We start from the raw sequence: 20,448 nt of genomic DNA, 5'->3' as shown, positions 1-20,448 counted from the left end.
GGTTTTGAAAAATAATTGACATTGCTGTAACCAATAAAGTTTCCTTTCAGATCTTAATCAGCTTTATGTGTATCACAAGGTCAAGCTGTTAAATCTTTCTTCTAAACCCTTAATTAAAAAAATTGACTAAGCAGCAGTGCTATAATCAAAGGCAATACCATTTGATTTTGCAAAACACTGTTCATAAAAGAGAACCACAAGGCACATTTCTAAACCATTTCTATTTTTTCATATTTTAATTCAAGTAAGTTAATGGCTGTCATTTCAATATATAGCTCAGATAGTATCAATTTTTAAAAAAATAATTCAGATTTCATGAAAAGTTATCTATATGAGAAAAGCTTGATTACCAAACAGATGCTTACAGTTCAATCCAGGAAGCAGTAAGGGCTTTTAACATGGAATTTGGAAATAAGGAGAATAATTTAAAAGCAGAAAAATAAGATGGCTGTACTTGAACATTTTCATAGGTCAGTGCACACTGAAAGTGGCAAGATGGAAGTGAAGGATATGGAAGGATCTTGAAGATCAGAAGTGAGTACTTTCAACCAATTTTTAAAAATGGACAATTAGCAATCAAAGACTTTTGAGAACAGCAGGAATTCACTGCCTAGAGCTGAGATAAAATCAGCATAATCAGAGGAACATAAAGATTAGTGATTAGAGAGAAGAGAGGGAGATTAGTGGCAGTTCTTTCAGAAAGTCAGGTTTCCTTTTAACACAACGGCAGATTGCCCCGCAATGTCAACTCTTCCGTCACTGCGCACGGAAATCTTCAACTCTCCTCCACGGCGGGAACATTGAAAAGCTAAACAGAAACAAGAACCCAGAGTTAAAACACCAGTGGGCATCACAATCCATTTAGAAATCCATGGAAACTCGGGGAAAGGAGGATTCTGGCTCCAGAAAGCAAGCAGCACCAGGGCAAGCAGTGCAGGGACACCCTGGATGAATTGTCGCTATAGATGAAGGTCAGCTGAGGGTGTATTTCCAACTAGGCTTTGCCTATTGAGCCTGACAAAACTGCTACTTCATACAAGCAGGGAGGGGTAGTTGGCTTTGTTGTTGCCAATTGAGTTTCTTTCTATGTATTTAAGAAGTCTTGAGGTCTCCATTCAGGGGATACAGTTTTTGGAGGGAAGAAGGAAGAACACCAAGTGTTACCTGCATGAGAATGAATAACCATTTTCCGGGCACTGAACACCCAAAGTTGATACTGCATTCAAAGAATGTGCCTGGTTAAAGGGTGAATAAGCTCACAAAGGCAGTTGGAAAAGTCTACAAAGAATCATAGTCACAAACTGACACCAAATTCTTACACAGGCAGCAGTAGATACTGATTTCTAGAATCTTGAAGCTGTAATTTAATACAGCTGGATAAACTGGAAGTAGAAGAAGCCTTCTGCTTGTAACTGCTTAGAGAATGAAGCTTTTGCCTGAACTGTTGTGCTGCACACAGGTGGGATGATGTGCACTCAGCATGTGGAGTCTCTAACTTGTTTCAGCAATCTCATTTGAGTTGCATGACTTGACCAGAAAATGGTCTGGCTCAGATGGCACTCAGAAAAGGTTTGAGTTTTGAGCAGTGTTTTGTGAATGGCTCTAAATGGATGAAGAGGCAACCATGTTCAGTCTCTACTCAATGAACTTCCAACTGCTCCAGAAGTTGTCCAGAGTTAAAGGGCACGTTTTTCCTCTCAAACCCACCATTTATGAATTGGGTAGAAGTTGTATTCAGATCCCAACAGAGCACAGGCTCTCTGATGGCATATATGCTGTATGCTTTACACTAAAAAAAAAAGTTTATTTTTAAAAAAAACTGTTTCTCAGCCACTGCTGCTAAGAAAGATCAGGAGACTGGAGTCTCAGACAAAGCAAGCACTCTGAAAGAGTGGAAACAGGAGCTATTTAGAGATAGAGATTGATACTTTCAGTTCTTTTCCATTTATAGAACCATGGGTTGTTTTCAACTTGTCAGCATCATCTGTGAATGGAGTAATGCTTCAGCTGAATATTTTAGACTCTTAGACCCAGGTCAGCTAAAATTGATCAATTATTATTGCCAGGTGTGGAGACACACCTAAGCTCCTCCACATTAGAGCAGATTTAAATAAAAGAGATTAATTATTTCATCGCTTCAAAGGTTGGTTGGGTTTCTTTTTTACTTTTTTGAATGTTCAAACTCTAGCTCCTTCATGTCAGGATTACTGAGATTGTTTCGATATTGGTCCACTTTATTTTACTTTTAAAGACGCTTCCAAGGCAGAAGGAAAACAAAAAATAACCCACAAAAGAAACTTTTAACCAAGCTTACGTGAAAATAATACTTGATCTGTTCCTTCTCTCACACAAAAGCACTGGTATTTCATGCCATGTCCAAGAGTAGACAGTCCTGCACAGAACATTTCAACACCTAGAGGATTTCATTTAGCAGCACTGCCTCTGGAGGCATTCAGGCAGCTCTGAAGTGCACTCACCTTTTAGATCACAAAGCTGTTGCATGCCTACTCCACGCCTATATTTATCAGGAATATCTCATACTATATGTAGATTTTATACAGATTTTCTATGAAAACAAGTATGTTCAAAGTGCACAACATCTAACAGCAGAACTCAAGTACCCTGGGCCCCTCTGTGGTTAACCTGACACACAGGAAAGTTTAGGAGCAGCCACAAGGCCTGTGAGGTTGAGTACGCTGATATCAGGGCATGACAACCCCTGCACTCACACATCACCTTGGTGGCCATCTATGAACATTATCCTGTTGTTTCAGAGCTTCTTACCAGAGCTCAATGATCCCTGCTTAATGAATTTAAGGACTAATGATTTTTCTTCAGAATGTCATCAGAATGACATCAACTCAGGAAAAAGTGACATTCTTGTAATATTTATTTTAAGAAACTAATATTCTGTTTAAATTTCTAAATCCTATAGAGGAATGCTGAAAGAAGCACTTGTTCCTTAACCTAAATCAAGATCTCCAAGATTTTTTTTATCCAATGAAAGAAGGTGGACAAATCTGGTGACTGAGGGAAACACCTCTCCTTTGAAGAAATGTTACACTTGTGCATAAACCTGATGTTGTCCGTCTATGTGTTGAGGTTACTTGGAAAAGATGAAAGCTGCAATGAAAACTCTTGACTTAATGAGAATTCAATTAGCAAAAACTTAAATACAGGTAGATTTATTGTACCTTAACAAAGCAACTTCTTCTGTCTTTTTGTGTGTTTGGTTGCTGTTGGTAATGCTGGTGGCAATTTTTGTTTCGTTTCTGCCCCCCAAAAACAACCCTTAAATGCTATAAAACTGCTCTGTACTGGAAGGAATCAGAGAAGTTTAAAGGCAGTAACAAGAAACAAATCTCCCCACAAATTAATACAGTTGTCCCAAGTAAACCGGTACATCAAGATTCCCCTCTCTAAACCTGAGATAAAAACTGCCATGGATAAGCCCTTTCTCATCACAATAATTTGGGAAGTCCTCTCTAATTCGTCTGGTTGTATGGAATTCCTTGTGCATGTCTATAAATGTTACCTTAGAAAAATGACAGCAGTGTGAAGGGTTGGATACACAGACAGTTATTACACACTGCATTCACTAGCAACTGTGGAAGTCTATATATTTGAGAGATTATAATTTTTATACATTGCAGAGACTCCTCCAATGAAAGAAAGGCAAGGACTGATATAAAACCCTGATTGAACAGCAGCTTAAATTCAAGGACATGTACCCAGCTTCTAGAAAAGATAATAAAGTATTTCACCTTATAAAAGCATTGGAAAATTCTCTTAGTACTTGGTGGGGGTGGTTGTTGTTTGACAGTTTAGTCTTAAAAAAGTAGGAAGAGAACTCAAACACAGGAAATTAAGTCTGATGCTTCAGCAGAGCTGTGGCTGACCTCCTCCTAAAGGCCTCAATAGCCAGAGAGATCTGACAATAGATTCCATGCCCCTCATTTTTATTTTATATGCCATCTATTTGGGAACTGACAGATCCTTCATTTTATGGAAGAAATTCTTCCTTTATTCTCGCAGTAAAAAGTATCGGATATTTCAGAAGCCACCACAGAGGTTTCCAGGAAGTCCAAAGATGCTCTTATTAATTGGTATTTGGTGATATGGAATGTCCTTGAATGCCAGCTATCTTCTCCAAATAATCTCATTAGTAGTAGAATTTGCCCAGTACTACCTGATACCTCTCAGACATGTAAGGAAAAGTTATTTTCTCTTAAACATACATCAAATTAACCTGTCCTATTTTAAATAGTTTTGTGTGATTTCTACCACAGAAATTAGAGGACATATGCATGGAATATGAATTTTAAAAAAAACAAAAACAGCACAAACCTGTCTTGTAGACAGATAGGATTTTTTTGTGCTGAACACATTAGAGAAGCTGATTACAGTATCAGTTGCCCTGGCTGCTCGAGCTAGTTTCCCTAAAAGCAGAATAGGGACAGTACATACAAAATACATGAAAATGTAAAACAGGTAGAAAGTGTCAATTGTAAGTAGAGATAGAATCCCATTGTATTTGAGTACTTAAAGAAGCAGCGTCTATAGATGGTATGGAGAGTTAAAATTCCACATTAACACCCAAAAATGTCAAAATCTTCTGAGAAACAGAAAATTACCAAAGATGGTTTTTCATCTTCAGAAAATATGTTTGATTTTCACCCCCCCAACATTTTTTAAGCTATCACAGATACGGTGTGGTGTAAATGCAAATACAAGATCTTTGGGACAGAATGTTAAGTCTTTCTTTCAATCCACAATGGAGAAGGTCCTGCTCATGGTGCATCTTTTAAAGACTTACCATCCTCAAGAAAATCCATTCTGAGATTCATTTGACCAAATACAGCAAGGCTTATATTCAGGGTAGCTGTTTGTTTGGAAAAGTGTTTACTTTCATGGACAAAGAACCTTATTAGATCAAGTATCCAACCTCTGTTCTAAACTAAATGTGACCAAAGGCTTGTGAGCAGAATTGCCCCTGTCCCCTCTTGCGGAACCAGGTAGGGGATGTGGGTATTTTGTATTGCTTCTTTTGTTCTGTTCTCTGGCAAAGCACTAGAAACAGGAGAAGCAAGGAGTCACCCAACACCTCATATAGCACTGTCATATGTTAACAATTCCTCTTGGCTTTTTTCCACCAGGTTCTCAAGTTTCTTGCTTAACAACAAAGATGTGATCTAATAAGCATATCTCATTGGTTGAATCAAAACACATAAACAACATCCCCTGAGGTTCACTAAGCTTCAGTTATGATGAAAGGACATGAGAACCAAAATCCAAAAACCAAGATCAAAAACTGACTGCAAAGAGTTATGATCCAGAAACCAACACTTCCAACTCCCTGGGGTATGATGTGTCATGGTGGTGGACAGGAAAGAAAGTAATTTCTCAAAGATTACCTCACACACAAAATATTACATAATATTCCATTCACCTGTAGGAAATGGATAGGGATTGCAGTTTGGATTGCAGTAGTAATACAATCTTTTCTAGTGAGTAGATTCACATAAATGGACGGCTTTGTAATAAAACAGTTTATCTTACCAAGCATTTCTTTCTTCCCCAGCTGCTCTGACCAGTAGTTGGCTAAAACAGCATGAGCAGATCCTTAAAAGAAATTGGAAAATGAAATACAGAATTAAATTGCAATCATTACTTTACAGAGTAAGCATAGTCAAAATGTAAATATCATAAATCAAGTGCCACATGTATTTAGGGTAAAAAAACCAGACAGAACTTAAGACTTTATGATTTAAATTTATGGTAAAGCAGTACTACTTCAACAAGAAGTAATAAAAAAGAACACAAGGAAGAGGATATAAATTTCCACTGCAATACTCATCCAGTACTGAACTAGTCTCTCAGTTTTCTCTAATTGTAACACTTGAGGGAAAAGATCTGAAAACGACACAAGAATATCTGGCTTAATGACAGCAAGAAGCTGATTTGAATTTTTTCTGAATGAGTTGGCCTCAGTCACAAAAGTTTTTAGTTTAATGAGCACTCCTGCTATCCATATAAACCAGTAACTTATAAAAGACTCCAAACTACAAAAACAGATTAACAAATTTTAATAAGAACCTTTAATTGAACTGAAACAGAAATAGGAGTTGCTTGTCATACAAACACATACCACATACAGGGTCTTCCAGAACTCCATACCAAGGTGCAAAATATCTGGAGTAAAAATCATAGCCTTTTCCACTGGAATTTCCCTTAACAGTGAGTATGAGTCCTTTCACTTTTCCTGTCTTTTCGACTGACAAAAAGTGTTGTGCACTCACTTTCAATTCTTCCAACACAGACCTTGAATATAATAATGAAATTTTAATAGCCCATATTCTTCATTTTACATGAATGTAAGTATTGAAAAGAAAAATAAAGCTATAGAATCCTGTTGTCTACAATACAAAACCAGCCCTAAAATATTAGAGGAGACAAGATTCCTAGCATTGTCCTCCCAAAGGTATTTGACAGAAAATCACCTTGAACCTAATTAACTCTGCATGAACAGAGAAAAAAACCTCAAGCCACGCATTTCCTATTTATTTCTGAAAACAGAGCATCCTGAAATATTAACCACAATTAAAAATAAAAAAGAAAAAAAAAATCACGCTGTGTTTCAACATTTTAATAGCTGAAAGAATTAGTGCCCCACTACAGAATGTACCAAGTGCTCCACCTCCTTTCAGAGCAGGCAAATAATTAACATCATTCAGGTTTTCATGGCATCTAAAGCACTCTACAACTGGCTGATTCCTCCCTACAAAACAGTCTGAAAAAGTGAAATAATAAGTACATACTCAGCTGAGAATATTTCTTTTTTCCCCACTACCCCAGACTTTAACCATTAGTTAGGCCAAACTCCAAGTTTATAATAACAGTAATTTAGTAATAATAGCCTGATTCAAGAAGTTATGTTTCAGCAGCATATACCTAAATCATACTTGAATTAACAATGAAATCCAGATGAGATTAACAAATGCTTTGGAATAATTTGAATGGGAATTTCCTCTCTAAAGCTACTTATGGTGCTGTTAAGCATGTGTAAGCAGATTACAGTCCAATGGAAGTAAGAATCCCTGGCATTCCGTCAAATGTGCCCCGAACTGAAGCAGGACTCCCAACTTTCTGCCAGGTTAGTGGATCATCTTTAGACTCAGATGGATGGGAAAAATACCCCATCATTGAAACTGTTTCCTACAGCTCCCTCTCTTGAAGACAGATTTCAGAATGATCTTACTCAGCTTTGCAGCTTCAATAAGCTCATATTAAAAGATAACCACTTTACATAGAAATTTAAATCAGAAGTTTTTAATCTCCACCTGACTGAAAACTAGATAAAAGAGCCTAGTATGTAAAGAATAGGGATTAAACAGGCCACCTCAATTTCTGCATTCTTGAGGACAAAAATAAAAGAGAGTAAGATACCTTTCATAAGTATCACTGAGGCGGACTAAGAGGCTCTTTATGTCGGGAGAGTAACGGACATCTTGAACACTCATGTCACCAACAGCTGCCTGGTGGGAAATGCAAAGGAGACAGAAAAAAACCTGCCATCACTTGAATACAAAATAATATTCCCTGAGCATTTCTGTAGAGCCCATTCCCTGCTAGAAGAGGGCTATGCAAGGTCTTCCATGCAAACTCTCAAGTAAGAAAAGTAAATGCACCAAGTGCATGAATGGGCATGGGTGAGTTACAAGCCCCACATATGGCAATTTGGGAAGAAATTCAGCACCTAGAGGAGGGCAAGGACACAGACTGCCCTCTTATGCACACAGAAGGCTGAAAATACCATTGAAATAAATATTGATGATTCAGTCAGTGGTTATGGGAGACAAGGGTTCAGCTGCAGCATTCTGCAGAATTACATTCCCTGAGTTACTGACTTATCACTGAGAGCTTTGAAGTTTGGTGTTTCACATGCAGGAGTACATCCAGCAATCACCATTTTAATATATAAAAATAAGCAAAGCAATTATAAATGTTTTTCTAAGACAACTGATAGATTTTTTTTACCTTTATTAATTCTTCTACTTCCTTAAGATCCTGAAAAAAAAAAAACAAACCACACTATAAAAAAATTGAATATATATGTATGTACCTATGCAACAACAGACAGACACATGCACTGACACACACATACAAACACGTACTTTCCTTAAAGGCCTATCATGAACAAAATTTTTACTAACCTGGGGATAGGCTGTGCAAAGCGGCAAGTCCAGGACAATATGATCTTTCTCTTTTCTGGCCTTTAATTCCCCACTCAGTGTCACAAACGTGAGAACTGAATTTGTGTTTTCTAGAGACAGAATGTTGCAACGTTATCAAACATAAGAATTTTAACCTAAATTATTATAGCCCTGGGAGTTGTTCAGTATATTCAGAAAAAGTTAATTATGAAGCTCAAATGTATCTAGAGTAACACTGTATTCTGGGCAAAATTCCCAACTAACTCAACAAATCTGCTGAGGCTAATAAACACAACAATTGTCAGGGAATCACTCCTGCATATGCCTAGAATGAATGGGAATGCCCTTTTAACAGAAAGAGTAATATTCCCTATTCATCAAATCCTACTGTACCTCTCAGATGACATTACATATTTAGCACTTTTCTTAAACAGGAATAATAGCAGGGCATTGGAATCAGTCAACAGCCTTGTAACTACAGAGCAGTAGCAAAAGGCAATACTCAGGGTATCTCCATTTGTGTTCTACAGATGATCTAAATGTTTAATTGCCTTTGTCTTAAAAACTAGAGATGTTAATTAGAAGTGAATGCTCCAAAAAGTTATAGTAATGCATAGGTTGTAGACCTACTTTGGACGTGAAATAACACAGCAGCTGATGCAAGAGTAGCATGACCACAGAGAGGAATTTCACTGACTGGGGTAAACCATCTGAGCCCAAAGCAGGAACCTTGAAAAAATAAAGTTTATTTAGTGCCATTAAGTGGAAGAAGTCTATTTCTTAATTTTATCTCAATATATACAGTGATGATGTTTCAGTTAATCAAAATGCATGTTACAATCAGTTTTGGTCCTAAACACGCTTCTAGATACCCATTTCACACTGATTTTTCAGAATAGCTATCCCTTTTGAATCAGGTCAACCACCTTTAAATGCTGCACAGATTTTGCTTTGTCCTAACAGATCTTATTTAGAAGATAAAGCCTCCATGCCCTTGTGCATGATGAAATCCTACAAAGACATAGTTGTGATCTGTATACTCCTGCAGGCCATTTAGAGGTCATAGATGGATTTGTTGGTACAACAGGACCTGTACTGGTCTTAGCTCAGTTGTGAATTATTTTGCTTAAACCACCAGTCAAGTCTGGTAAAAGTCTCTAATGTCTACTGACCCCTCATTTCACTAGAAATCATATTTCTATTTGCTGTTTATAAAATTTGGAACACTCATGTATGATACCTGGTTTCCTGTAACTTTTGCACGCACATTTCAAGTGAATAATTACCACACAAACACAACTAAAAGTGGAAAAGCAACATTTTTTTTTTTAATCTAAACAAGTTGTCATTGCAGCTATGGAGAATTAGTGCATTAAAGGCAGTCCCCTCTAATGAAATAACATCTTGTGGTGGAACCTAATGGCCCCAGCCCACTAGTATCAAAAGCACTAAAATGATAAAGAAGCTGGCATTTGGTATGCTGTCAGATAAGGATGACTTGAAAATAAGTGTGTTAAACATACTGACAAAGTGCTAACATGAAAAATTAAAAGTATTACCACTTCTTCTCCAAGCAATTAGTCTAACCCTAAAATAAATTCCCATTTATTAACAACATGAGCAAGTAATTATAGCTATTACTATCCTTAATATTTTTAATTACAGAGACAGTACAAAATCCTGCTCCCTGAACAATCCATCAAACAGCAAAGACGACAAACACCTTAACCTGGAGTCTAAGTCCAGACTAGTGAAGCCCCAGCCCCTTGGCTCATGCCACCACACAACTGCCAAGTGAGCAGAATCAGCAAACTGATTCAGCTGAAAATTAATCCACAGAGTGAGTATGAACGAACTCTGCATTTGTCTGATGTTCTATTGTAAACAGAACCACTAACTTTTGGTAAAGTCATCTCCAGGTTTCAGTTTTCTGATGAAAGCTGTTTCTGAAAGGTTCATTTCTGTTGCAATTTTTTGGTGCAAATCTTCGCCCAAGTCCTAGGGATGAAACAACAAATCTAATCAAGAGAAGGTCAAAAAATGCAGAATCAAACTTTCTGTCAAATACAGTCATTTAATTCTCTACTATAATAAAACATAGATTCAGCTTTAATTCTAAATACTCTCTGAGAGCAAAAAAAAAAAACTTTCAGTGGGACTACATGCTCCCTCTGCAGGAGCTGAGAAGAGACAAACGGGGAGAAAATAAACCAACTGCTGGAGCTCACTGAGTTGCTGGTGACTTTAAGGCAGTGGACATTGATCCTAGGATACTCAGGCCCCAGGGATTGTATAACATCCTCCTTGGCCCAAGTCCCACTGCTCTTACCCCAGTTACGCTGACTGGCCAGGTTTGAGAATCTGATCTTTAAAATACTGAAACTCAAGAGAAACCAAAGTACATAAGGGGCCTGGTCAGGTTCAGCCTCTGAGAGATAAAAATGTGCTCTTTTAACTCGAATGACTTCCTTTAATAACTAATCCTTTCCAGCCAATAATCCCACACTACAGCCACAAACCAGTAAGTGATTAGTACACCAGAGCAGACTGAATTCTGTACAGTTAAACAACATTCTAACACTTTACATTCCCTTTCTCCCAGGAGGAGTTCTGTCAGTTACTGTAAAGATCCTAGACCACAACAAAGACCAGCAAAATGTTATTAAAAATAACTTTTTTTTTTTAATAACATAGAACTTTATTGAAATACTGCCATCCTGTGGTCCCCTCTGAAACACAAAAAGGACTGGCATTGCCATTCTTGCATTTCTCCTGATTTTTTCTGTAAAGCATCTGCTGAGACTCTGGAGGGAGCAGAGGGACTTGTTTTGCATGGCTACATCACACTTTCTTCAATCTTAGGATAAAATGTTGAATTAGGATCTCAGCTTTAGCTGTCACACTAAAGCCTTTACTTCCAGGAACTGTAGAAAAAACTTTTCAAATGTCTGCATTCCAAAGTCAGCATGCAAGTAAGGTGGCCTCATGATATCTTAATGTTAATAAAGTAAAATTAATATAAAAATGCAATTAGAAGCTCATAATTTTAAAGCAGATTTTATGGGGCCAAAAATATTTCTGAAGAGATATGTTCCCAGTCATACCTTTAGCTGAGTTGGTAAGTAGGCAAAGTTATACGAGATTCAAAAAGACTTAGGAACATCTAGAAAGGATTCATATTGTCATTGCAGGCTGCTGCCATTGGCTACTCTACAGATATTTTCAAATTTACAATTTTTATCGGGAATTATTATACAAACAAAACAAGGTCTGTAAATTTCCAATCCATCTTAATAATTACTTCTGTTAAAAATCAGTACCAATTAGTACCAATTGCTCACAACACCCTGATGAGGAGGACAACTGCACCAACACTACCATGCAACACTGAAGTAATAAAAACTGGTTGTTTAAACTTGGCTAAAGCTGAACCCAACACACTCAGGGTAAAATCCAGGTCTATATCTGCTCTTTTTCTTTTCAGAGAAAGGAACAATGTAAGATAAAAAGGGAGAAAAGCCACACCAAAATCCAAAAATCAAACCCCACAGTTTAATCCTTCTACTGAGTACCGATTCTGTTTTACAGCATTACTTTTCAGATTTCACTCTGAATCCTTCTCAATCCTTCAAAAACTTCATTCTGAATCATTCTTGAAAAAATTAAGGCCATTTTTCTTGACTTAATTCAAAATAAATCCAGTCTACTCCTTAACAAAACACTTTTAACAGCCCACAAAAAATTCAAAGGTTGTCTTGCATAACATCTTTTTGATGAAAACAAAAAAAAAAAGAGCACCCCTGTGCTAATTTGTCTGTATTTGCCACAGCAAACAAGTCTGGAAAAGAAAAGCAGCAAAGTCTGATGCAGTGCAGAGTGCGCAGGCCAAGGACAGAATGGCAAATGTCACTACAGTACCTTAAAGAACAGCCGGGGTTTGGATTTTTTTTTTAACTTACATTTTCAAGCAGACAAACTGCCGCAGGATTTCCAGAAAATGGCCGGTTTGTAAATGCATCGACCGTCAAAATTGGGATTTGCATTGTCGTGTGCACCTGTCCAGCCGCAGGCTGTGCTCTGCAAGGCACTCTCTAACCTGTTTTACCCACACCGTCACACAACTCCAAGTTAATTTTTCCGGAGGGCAGGCGGAGCCAGCGGCCCCATCCCGTCACTTCCTAGCGCGGCACGGATTGAGACTCCTTCCTACGCCCCGAGCGCTCCGCACTGATTTGTTTTGGTTTTTTTTAATTAAAACAAACATTTTAGCCTCCCTGTCCATCAGCCCCCTGAACGCCTCACAGGCCCTTTCACCACAGCGCCCGGCCCGGTCTGCCCCGCTCTGAGGGAGGCGGGATCCTGCCCGGCTCTGCGGGTTCGCTGAGGAGACGTGCGCAGCCATTGTGTACGCCCACACCGGGCAACCTTCCTCATCCTCACTCCCTGCCATAGCTGCGCCGAGGGACAGGGACGCGCTGAGCGGGACACAAGCTCCGGAGGACGGCCGTGCCGCCGCGGGCCGTGAGGGCAACGGCGGCGTGAGGCGATGCCCGGGCACGCGCGCGCCGCACCCCAGCCCCGGGGGCCGCGTGCGCGCTCCCGCTTGGCGCCAAAACGAGCGGCGGCGGCCGCGTGACGGAGGGAGGAGCGCGCACGCGCCCGGGCAGCCCCCTCAGCGGAGGAGGAGGCGGAGAGAGGAAAAGGCGGGAACGCCCCCTCCCCTACCCCGCACGCGCCGTCGCTCCCATCCACCGCCCCCCCCCGCCCTCCCCCCGCGAGTCGCGCGTGCGCGGGAGCCGCCCAGGCGGGTGTGAGGCGGCGCGCGGCGCGGGTATCGCGATAGTCGTGCGGCCCGGACGCTCCGCTGCCCGTGGGCGCTGCGCAGGTGTGGGCCCGCCGGACGACTCGGCTGTGAGGGAGGAGGCGCGTCCTGCCCGGCGCGAGCGGCTGCCGGGGCACTGCCAGGGGTGCGCGAGAGGCTCGCGGTGAGCGGAGAGGGCGAGCGGGCCGAGCGAGCCGAACGGCGGCGGGGCCCGCCCGGGGGCTCGGCGGCCGAACCGTGCCGCCGGCGGGGGCTCGGGGCCCGCCCGGTGCCGGGTCGGGCCCGGCGCGCGCCCGTGGGCGGGGGAGGGGGGGGGGAGGCGGTGCGGAGCCTCGTTCCCGATCGCGGGCCGCCATTTTGAGCGGCGGAGCCGAGGGCGGCGGCGGCAGCGGCCCCTGGAGAGCGGCGGGCGGGGGGTCCTGGGGCGGTGAGGGGGCACGGCCGGGCGGCGCAGCGCAACACCTCCGAGGGCACAGGTGGGCAGCGGGGCGCGGCGGGGGGCGCGGCGGGGGGCGCGGCGGGAGCGGCGCAGGCGAGTGGCGGGCGCCCTGGGGAGGCGCGGTAAATGGCGGCGGAGAGGGGAGCGAGCAGGTCAGGGCCGCGCTCTCGGGAGGACGGCGGGAGGCGGGATCGCGGTGGCTCCGCGCCTGCCGAGGCGGCGATGGCGGCTGTCTTTGTGGGACGGCGAGGGTGCCCCCCTTCACACGCCCCCGTCACACGGGCACCCCCCCGCCACCCCCGGCTGAGGGCAGACAAAGGAAGGCCTTGTGGTTCCTGCCCCTTCCTCGAGTGTCACGCTCCGAGGAAAGAAACAACGGAGAAAAGCAAACGCATGGAGCGGATGTGAAATGTACTCGGAGTAAAAGCCGAGCTTTATGTGCCGTGCCTGCCCACGTGCTGCCCGCTGTCCACGCGGTGCTCCCGGCAGCAGCCCCGGTGGCGGGGTTCCATTGCATCCCCTTGGTGGGGGTTTAGATCCCATCAGGCAGCTCTTTAGATGCACACTTTCAAATCCCGATCACAAATAAAGCTCACGATCTATCACGCTAGTTATCTAAATAAACAAAACCTTACTTTTTTTTTGATGGTAGCGACTTTGGCGTGGACGGAAACTCAGGGGAGTTATTATTTCTGCTTTGTTGGGTTTTTTTAGGATTTAAATAAAATAAAATAAAAGATGGACTGGACTGGAAAACACAATGGGCCCAATGATACAACCAATGACGGAACAGTGGTACGACTCCGAGGCCTGCCATTTGGTTGCAGCAAAGAAGAGATTGTTCAGTTCTTCCAAGGTACCTCCAGTATAGTCGAAGTGTAGTGGGTTTCTTAGATGCTTTTTGTATCTTTAATGTTTTGTACATGTTTAATAGCTGTTAATGGGTGGATGGGGAGGGATTGTGTTAAATTAGTTTGTCTTAAGATTTATGCCCTGTAAATGAAGTACAGATAACCGTAGATGCAGTAGAACACAAAATGTATCTGATTTTGTCGAGGCGGGAAACAATACCGTGCATATTGGGGTAACCTGAATGTTAGAATTTGGATCAGTTAAATTCCTTGATCGGTAGCTGTATTTTTTCATGTAACTTAGGTGGTTGCATTTTTGTATAGTCTAAAGAGAAAAGAAGTACGGCTAAATCCATAAATGTTTAATGCAAGATCATGGGCTTGTATTGTTGGGTGATGGGGGAAAACGAGGTGGTTTTCTTTTTCGTTGTTGTTGTTTAGATATGCTTTAAGTATTTGCTACAGATGGGAATGTTTCAGCCTTTAACACTGTTCCCCTTGACGGGGTTATTTGTCCTTGGGTTAAAGGGTTGGAAATCGTGCCAAATGGGATAACATTGACGCTGGACTACCAGGGGAGAAGCACAGGGGAGGCCTTCGTGCAGTTTGCTTCAAAGGAGATAGCAGAAAATGCTCTGGGGAAACACAAGGAAAGAATAGGGCACAGGTGGGGATGGAGAGTTTGGGATGGTGTTAAATCTTTATTTTTTTGGGGGTTGTGGGTCAGTAATGCTTTTGGGGGGTTGGGGACCATTGGGGAATTGGCTGTTTTTAAGAATTTTTGTAACTGATCCTAAGTTAACTTGGGAAATACAGTAGATTTGGGGGGGTGGGGGAGACAGTATTGCACTGGGTAGTTTGCTAAACTCAGAAAATTGTTTCAATCATGCTTGTGCAGGGTAATTTATGATAAATGCTGCTATAGCCAGACATTGTTTTTCAACAGTATGTTTCTCATACTGGAAAGACATGTTTTAAGCTTAATTTGTACAGCTAGAATTTTCGTATAGTAATTTGTGCCACTGTAAAGTGGGGTTTTTTTTAATACACTTAAGATTTTTACAGTTTTGAGGAGAAACTTAAGTTGTATGGTATTTCTAGTCACTGCTATTGGCTTGTACGTTTAGCTCTAGAAAATGTAGTACGGCCTTTTGTAAAATTCAGACTGCTTCTGCCTGTGTTCTTACTAGTACCTTGAAAATGCTCTTTCATCAGATACATTGAAATCTTCAAAAGTAGTAAGAGCGAAATCAGAGGATTCTCTGACATGCCAAGAAGAATGATGGGACAACAGCGACCTGGACCCTATGATAGACCATTAGGAGGAAGAGGGGGTTATTATGGAGCTGGGCGTGGAAGTATGTATGACAGAATGCGTCGAGGAGGTGGTGGATATGACGGTGGTATGTTCATCTAATGAACACAGGTTCTCTTGGCAGTCTCATGTTTCTGACATACTTGTCAAGAAATAAGAAGTGGCAGTAGCTGTAATGCCCATTAGGTTGGATGTGTTTATCTAAAAAAAACCTGTAATGTATCAAAATACGTGGCTTGGTGTTTAAGATGAACATTAATAATAAGGGAACTATTTTCATTAGAATCAGATCTTTCCATTTGCATGTTTCAGTGTGTGTTACATAAAAAGAAAAGTGCTTTTGCACCATGATCAAAAGTCCAGGTTTGGCAGCCTGCAGAGGCTGTTTGCAAAGTGCTGGGTGCCCAAAGACCACAAAGTTGAGTGTTGTGTGTGCATTGCTCTGTGAATCCTGGGCAGTAGTGTAATCGCTCCTCTCCTTCTCTCCATTGCACAGGATATGGTGGCTTTGATGATTATGGTGGCTATAATAACTATGGCTACGGAAACGACGGCTATGACGACAGAATGAGGGATGGGAGAGGTAATAGAAATTAATAGTTTTGTCTGCAAAGGTTTCCTGTTCTGTGAGTTGCAAGACACAATATTTCCAGGGCGGAGATAATAGCTTCATTGTACCGTTTGGTAAAGAAGGCCCTTTAAAAACGGGAGGGGATTGGGGAATTGTAAGCAAAGGTAAATAGATTGCTTAGGAGGGCTTCTGGTTATGGTCTGGGTTGATACATGGGAAGTGTAAACACCGTGCATTCACTGGTATAATTGAGTGCTTTCAGAAAAAGAGTAGTGATGACTTTTGGCTTTTCATGATCTTAGAGGTGTGTGGGTTTTTTTGGTTTGGGTTTTCCAATAGGCATGGGAGGACATGGCTATGGAGCTGGAGATGCAGGGTCGGGGTTCCATGGTGGCGGTCATTTTGTTCACATGAGAGGGCTGCCTTTCCGAGCCACGGAAAACGATATTGCTAACGTAAGTACCACGGGGGAAAGGGCTTCCTCTGCCAGCAGCGTGCATGTCCTGTCTGTCCCGGCCCAAACTCGGGGAGCCTTCTCCAACAACTCACTGCTACATCTGCACAAAGTTAACGAGCTTTTGTAAAGCTGCTGTCTGAGGTGGGATTACCAGAGAAGTCAGCAAAGCTATATTTATCATTAATCCTTGCACTCTCTGCTCTTTCCTTTCCATGAGAGGTGCATTGCAGAGACAACAGTGGCTGCAATCAGTATCCTCATTTTAAGGCCTTCAGGATTTGTTTAAGCTTATCTGATTTTGTGAAAACGACAAGATTCGGAACTTAAATTGCTCAGTTTGCATATTTGTTGACCTGAGATTTATTTCAAGAACGGAAGGGTGGCTGTAGAGAGCTCTGTTGGCTTGGGAGGACTTTCCCTCGTAAGAGATCAGGGTGGCAGATAGAAGCGCATCCTCAGGATTTTGGGAATGCATTCTTGTGTTGCCTGTGGGAAGAAGATTTCTTAGGATACGAGGCCTGGTTTAAACAGCACATCTAGGAGAGCGCCTCTCCTGCCAGTTGCACCTGTGCTCCATTCTTCAGCTTGTGCTTGTTTGCTTTTGTGGGTGGGTTGGTTTAGTTAAGTGGAGGTGTATTTTCTTGTGCTGGTTTGATTGTTTCATTTAGGGTAGAGACTCTGTAACAATACAAGGGGCTAAAAGTCAGGCTTTGATCTGGAGCTGAGGGAGGAAGAGCAGTGTGACTGACAGGCAGCTTTTCTTGAATTCCTTGCTTTGAGAAATCTGAAAAAGCAGAGCTGGATGAAAACCAAGTGATTATTTTCTTGTCCAGGATACCATCACATTTGCCTGTGTTGCTCAAAGCAGTGTGTGTGGGCAGGAGTCTTTTGCATCTTTGCTTTCAGAGAAAGCTCCTCAGGCTCCGTAGCTGTAGTTCTCCAAGCTGTGTAGTAACAATGGGTTGTAAACGTAGGCTGACCTGATGCTGAGTGTCCCACAACCACTAAGTACTACTTGAGAAACGAGTAATTAAATTTCTGTGGTAGGATGACATTGAATTAAAGCAATGCACCACTAACCATGAGAATAGAAAAAAAGTACCTGGCTTGAATTCTGCTTTAACGTGATTTGTTTTTTAATTTGTTTTTTCTTTAGTTTTTCTCACCATTGAACCCTATAAGAGTTCACATTGACATTGGAGCAGATGGCAGAGCTACAGGAGAGGCAGATGTGGAATTTGTAACACATGAGGATGCAGTAGCTGCCATGTCCAAGGATAAGAATCACATGCGTGAGTGTCCTGTTCCCTGACGCTGCCTCTGGGCCAGGCTCTGGCAGGGCTGTGAGCAGCAGATCCATCCATCCTAAGGTTTTCCCGATTTACCACATTGCAGACTCGCTCCTTTGTGGCCTTCTGTCTGCTACCTGTGAGGGGGTGGGGGGGATTGCTTTGTATCTCTGCTTCTGGTCTGGGAAACAAAGTACAAACTGAGGCTTCTTTGCTTCTTACAGAGCATCGATATATTGAACTATTCCTGAATTCCACTGCTGGAGGTGGCTCTGGAATGGGAGGCTATGGCAGAGATGGAATGGGTATGCATCCATTGCACATTTAGCTGGTGCTTTGCCAAGCCTGGCAAGTCCAAGGTTTTAACGTGGCACTTATGGCTTTGCAGATCAAGGTTACGGCTCTGTTGGCAGGATGGGAATGGGTAGCAATTACAGCGGCGGATATGGAACTCCTGATGGCTTGGGTGGATACAGTAAGTACAGGCTCCCTTTTAAATGGTCAGGGGAAAGTGTCAGTGCCTGTCTTCTGCCACAGAGGGGGCAAGGGTGCAGGGCCTTGGGCTGGAGAGGGGAAAAGAGGGGCAGTGGTTCTTTGAAACGGAATCTGTGGGGGCTTTACACACTGCTACTGCAGCAAACGCTGGCTAAGAGCAGTAGTGCTGGACTGTTGTTAGTGTAAGTTGTCATCTTCAACCAGTTGTTCTGTGTTACCCATCCCAGTTTTTCTTTCTTTAAGGTATGTATGTGTGACTTTGTGTCAATTGTTTGCAGGTCGTGGCAGTGGAAATAGTGGAGGATACTATGGGCAAGGCAGCATGGGTGGAGGAGGATGGCGTGGGATGTATTGAAGGATAGCCTTGTTTCTGCAAAACACCTGGAAGAAACAGTCTCTGGTCTACTAGACTTTCTTACAAAATTCAATTTCTTTTGTATTTTAAGAACTTTATAATGACTGAAGGAATGTGTTTTCACAATATTATTTGGTAAGCAACAGATTGTGATGGGAAAATCTGTTTTCTGTAGGTTTTATTTGTTGCATACTCTGACTTTAAATAAATTTTTATATTCAAACCACTGATGTTGATACTTTTTATACTAGTTACTCCTAAGGATGTATTACATATTCAAGACTACAGTCGGTTTAAAATGTTGTACTATGGTTCCATAAAGGTGGTTGTACTGTAACTCCTATGAACACTGATTCAGTTCTATGTAATCTTGGTCTAGTGAACAAATTTAAAACATTCACTTGTTTAAGGGGAGATGGGTAGATGAGTAGGTTAGTTTATTTGGTAATGGCTTTCCTAAACCCTTTTGATAAGTTGTATGTAATAACTGCAGCACAGCATCAAGCTGTGGAGGCTCAGTCGTTGTCCTGGCTTCTTCCTGCTGCTGCCAGCACCCCCAGCAAATGCACAGCTCTGCAGAGGAGCAGCACCACACCGAGCAGCCACGTTTATTTCCATGCTTTCTGTAGTACTCTAGAGCCTGCATTTCACACATGTAACCTGCAAATCTAACTGAAACACTAGCCCAGCTTTTAGCTAACACAACATAGGTCAAATACTGTTCATTTGATGCTTTTTACTTAGGATTTTTTTCACAGACATGATTTTAGAAGAGTGGAGGATGTGGAAGCAAGTTACTTCTTTTCTTTCTTGAATTTACTGTATTGAAACATGGTTCAGCTTTTTTTTTTTCACTGCACAGAGCTGATTTGTCTGTATTTGTTTCAGTTTGCCAAGCCACTCTACATAGGAGCTCATTAGAAGCCAAGATCTCTAAACTATCTGTAGGCCCAATACTTTTTCAGTAACACACAACCCAAACACGTTGATAAGACTTTTTGTGCATTTGTGACATGTAAGATATGTAAGAAACTTATTGTTTGAAGACACTTAACATACCTGATGTGTAATGGAAAAAGGTATTTATTCTTCTGAGCCAGTGTGATCTCCCAAATTAACTGCTTTGTCCTCAATGCCTCCCTTAAAATGTCAAATGTGATCTTGGGTATTGCAAGTCTGTCACCTGTTTTGCTAGTACTGTGTTATATCTGTAATAAATGTCTTCTTGTGGGAGAGAGGAGAATGGAGTTTATTTCACTAGAGAATACGTTTGGGTGTCAAAGGGACTGGAAGAGCTGAAAGTGTAACTGGCGCAGGAAGCTTTCCGAGCACGGGCTAGGAAGGGGAGGGAAAATGAGTTCCTAACCATGTGATCTGTGTTGCTCTGCAGAACTAGGGGAGTAGTGTGATGGCTGTGTGCTGCAGCCCCGGCTGCTGCGCTGAGCGCTGCCTCGGCTCCCGGGCGGGCGGAGCCAAGGCGGGCAGCGAGCCCCTGCTGGGGCGGGCTCAGCACGAACCCAGCGGCGCTGCGGGCTCGCTGTGCCCCCAGAGCACGAACGCAGTGCTGCTTCAGCTCCCAGGAGGAATAAAATGCTGCTCTGATCCTGTCTGAACGGTTCCAGGTTCTCTTGGGTGCCCACA

General features: G+C 42.2%; 2 protein-coding genes across 8 annotated transcripts; one reads left to right on the top strand and one right to left on the bottom strand.

Moving 5' to 3' along the window:
• Nucleotides 1-206: 206 nt before the first annotated feature.
• PBLD (phenazine biosynthesis like protein domain containing) lies at nucleotides 207-12,744 on the bottom strand. The gene is made up of 9 exons (XM_033066802.1): nucleotides 12,173-12,744; nucleotides 10,112-10,211; nucleotides 8,844-8,942; nucleotides 8,214-8,323; nucleotides 8,038-8,067; nucleotides 7,447-7,535; nucleotides 6,149-6,321; nucleotides 5,560-5,622; nucleotides 207-808 (listed from the first exon to the last, which is right to left on the bottom strand). Exons 1-9 carry the CDS (start codon nucleotides 12,254-12,256, stop codon nucleotides 696-698), a joined length of 861 nt encoding a protein of 286 aa, XP_032922693.1. The 5' UTR covers nucleotides 12,257-12,744; the 3' UTR covers nucleotides 207-695.
• A 280-nt stretch (nucleotides 12,745-13,024) lies between these two features.
• HNRNPH3 (heterogeneous nuclear ribonucleoprotein H3) lies at nucleotides 13,025-20,042 on the top strand. Of its 7 annotated transcripts, none has more exons than XM_033066233.2 (10): nucleotides 13,025-13,198; nucleotides 14,189-14,330; nucleotides 14,854-14,992; nucleotides 15,541-15,683; nucleotides 16,137-16,223; nucleotides 16,539-16,666; nucleotides 17,825-17,960; nucleotides 18,182-18,262; nucleotides 18,346-18,432; nucleotides 18,731-20,042. In XM_033066233.2, exons 2-10 carry the CDS (start codon nucleotides 14,213-14,215, stop codon nucleotides 18,805-18,807), a joined length of 996 nt encoding a protein of 331 aa, XP_032922124.1. In that variant the 5' UTR covers nucleotides 13,025-13,198; nucleotides 14,189-14,212; the 3' UTR covers nucleotides 18,808-20,042. The 7 variants fall into 7 exon arrangements, with proteins under 7 accessions (XP_032922124.1, XP_032922121.1, XP_032922120.1 ...); XM_033066230.2 differs by having other exon boundaries at nucleotides 13,027-13,180; nucleotides 15,541-15,728; XM_033066229.2 differs by having other exon boundaries at nucleotides 13,027-13,198; nucleotides 15,541-15,728.
• Nucleotides 20,043-20,448: the final 406 nt, after the last annotated feature.

The sequence above is a fragment of the Catharus ustulatus genome, chromosome 8 (assembly GCF_009819885.2).
Source record: "Catharus ustulatus isolate bCatUst1 chromosome 8, bCatUst1.pri.v2, whole genome shotgun sequence".
Taxonomy (NCBI): domain Eukaryota; kingdom Metazoa; phylum Chordata; class Aves; order Passeriformes; family Turdidae; genus Catharus; species Catharus ustulatus.
Note: the sequence above shows the minus strand (reverse complement) of the source record. Positions and strands in the feature narration are given on the sequence as shown.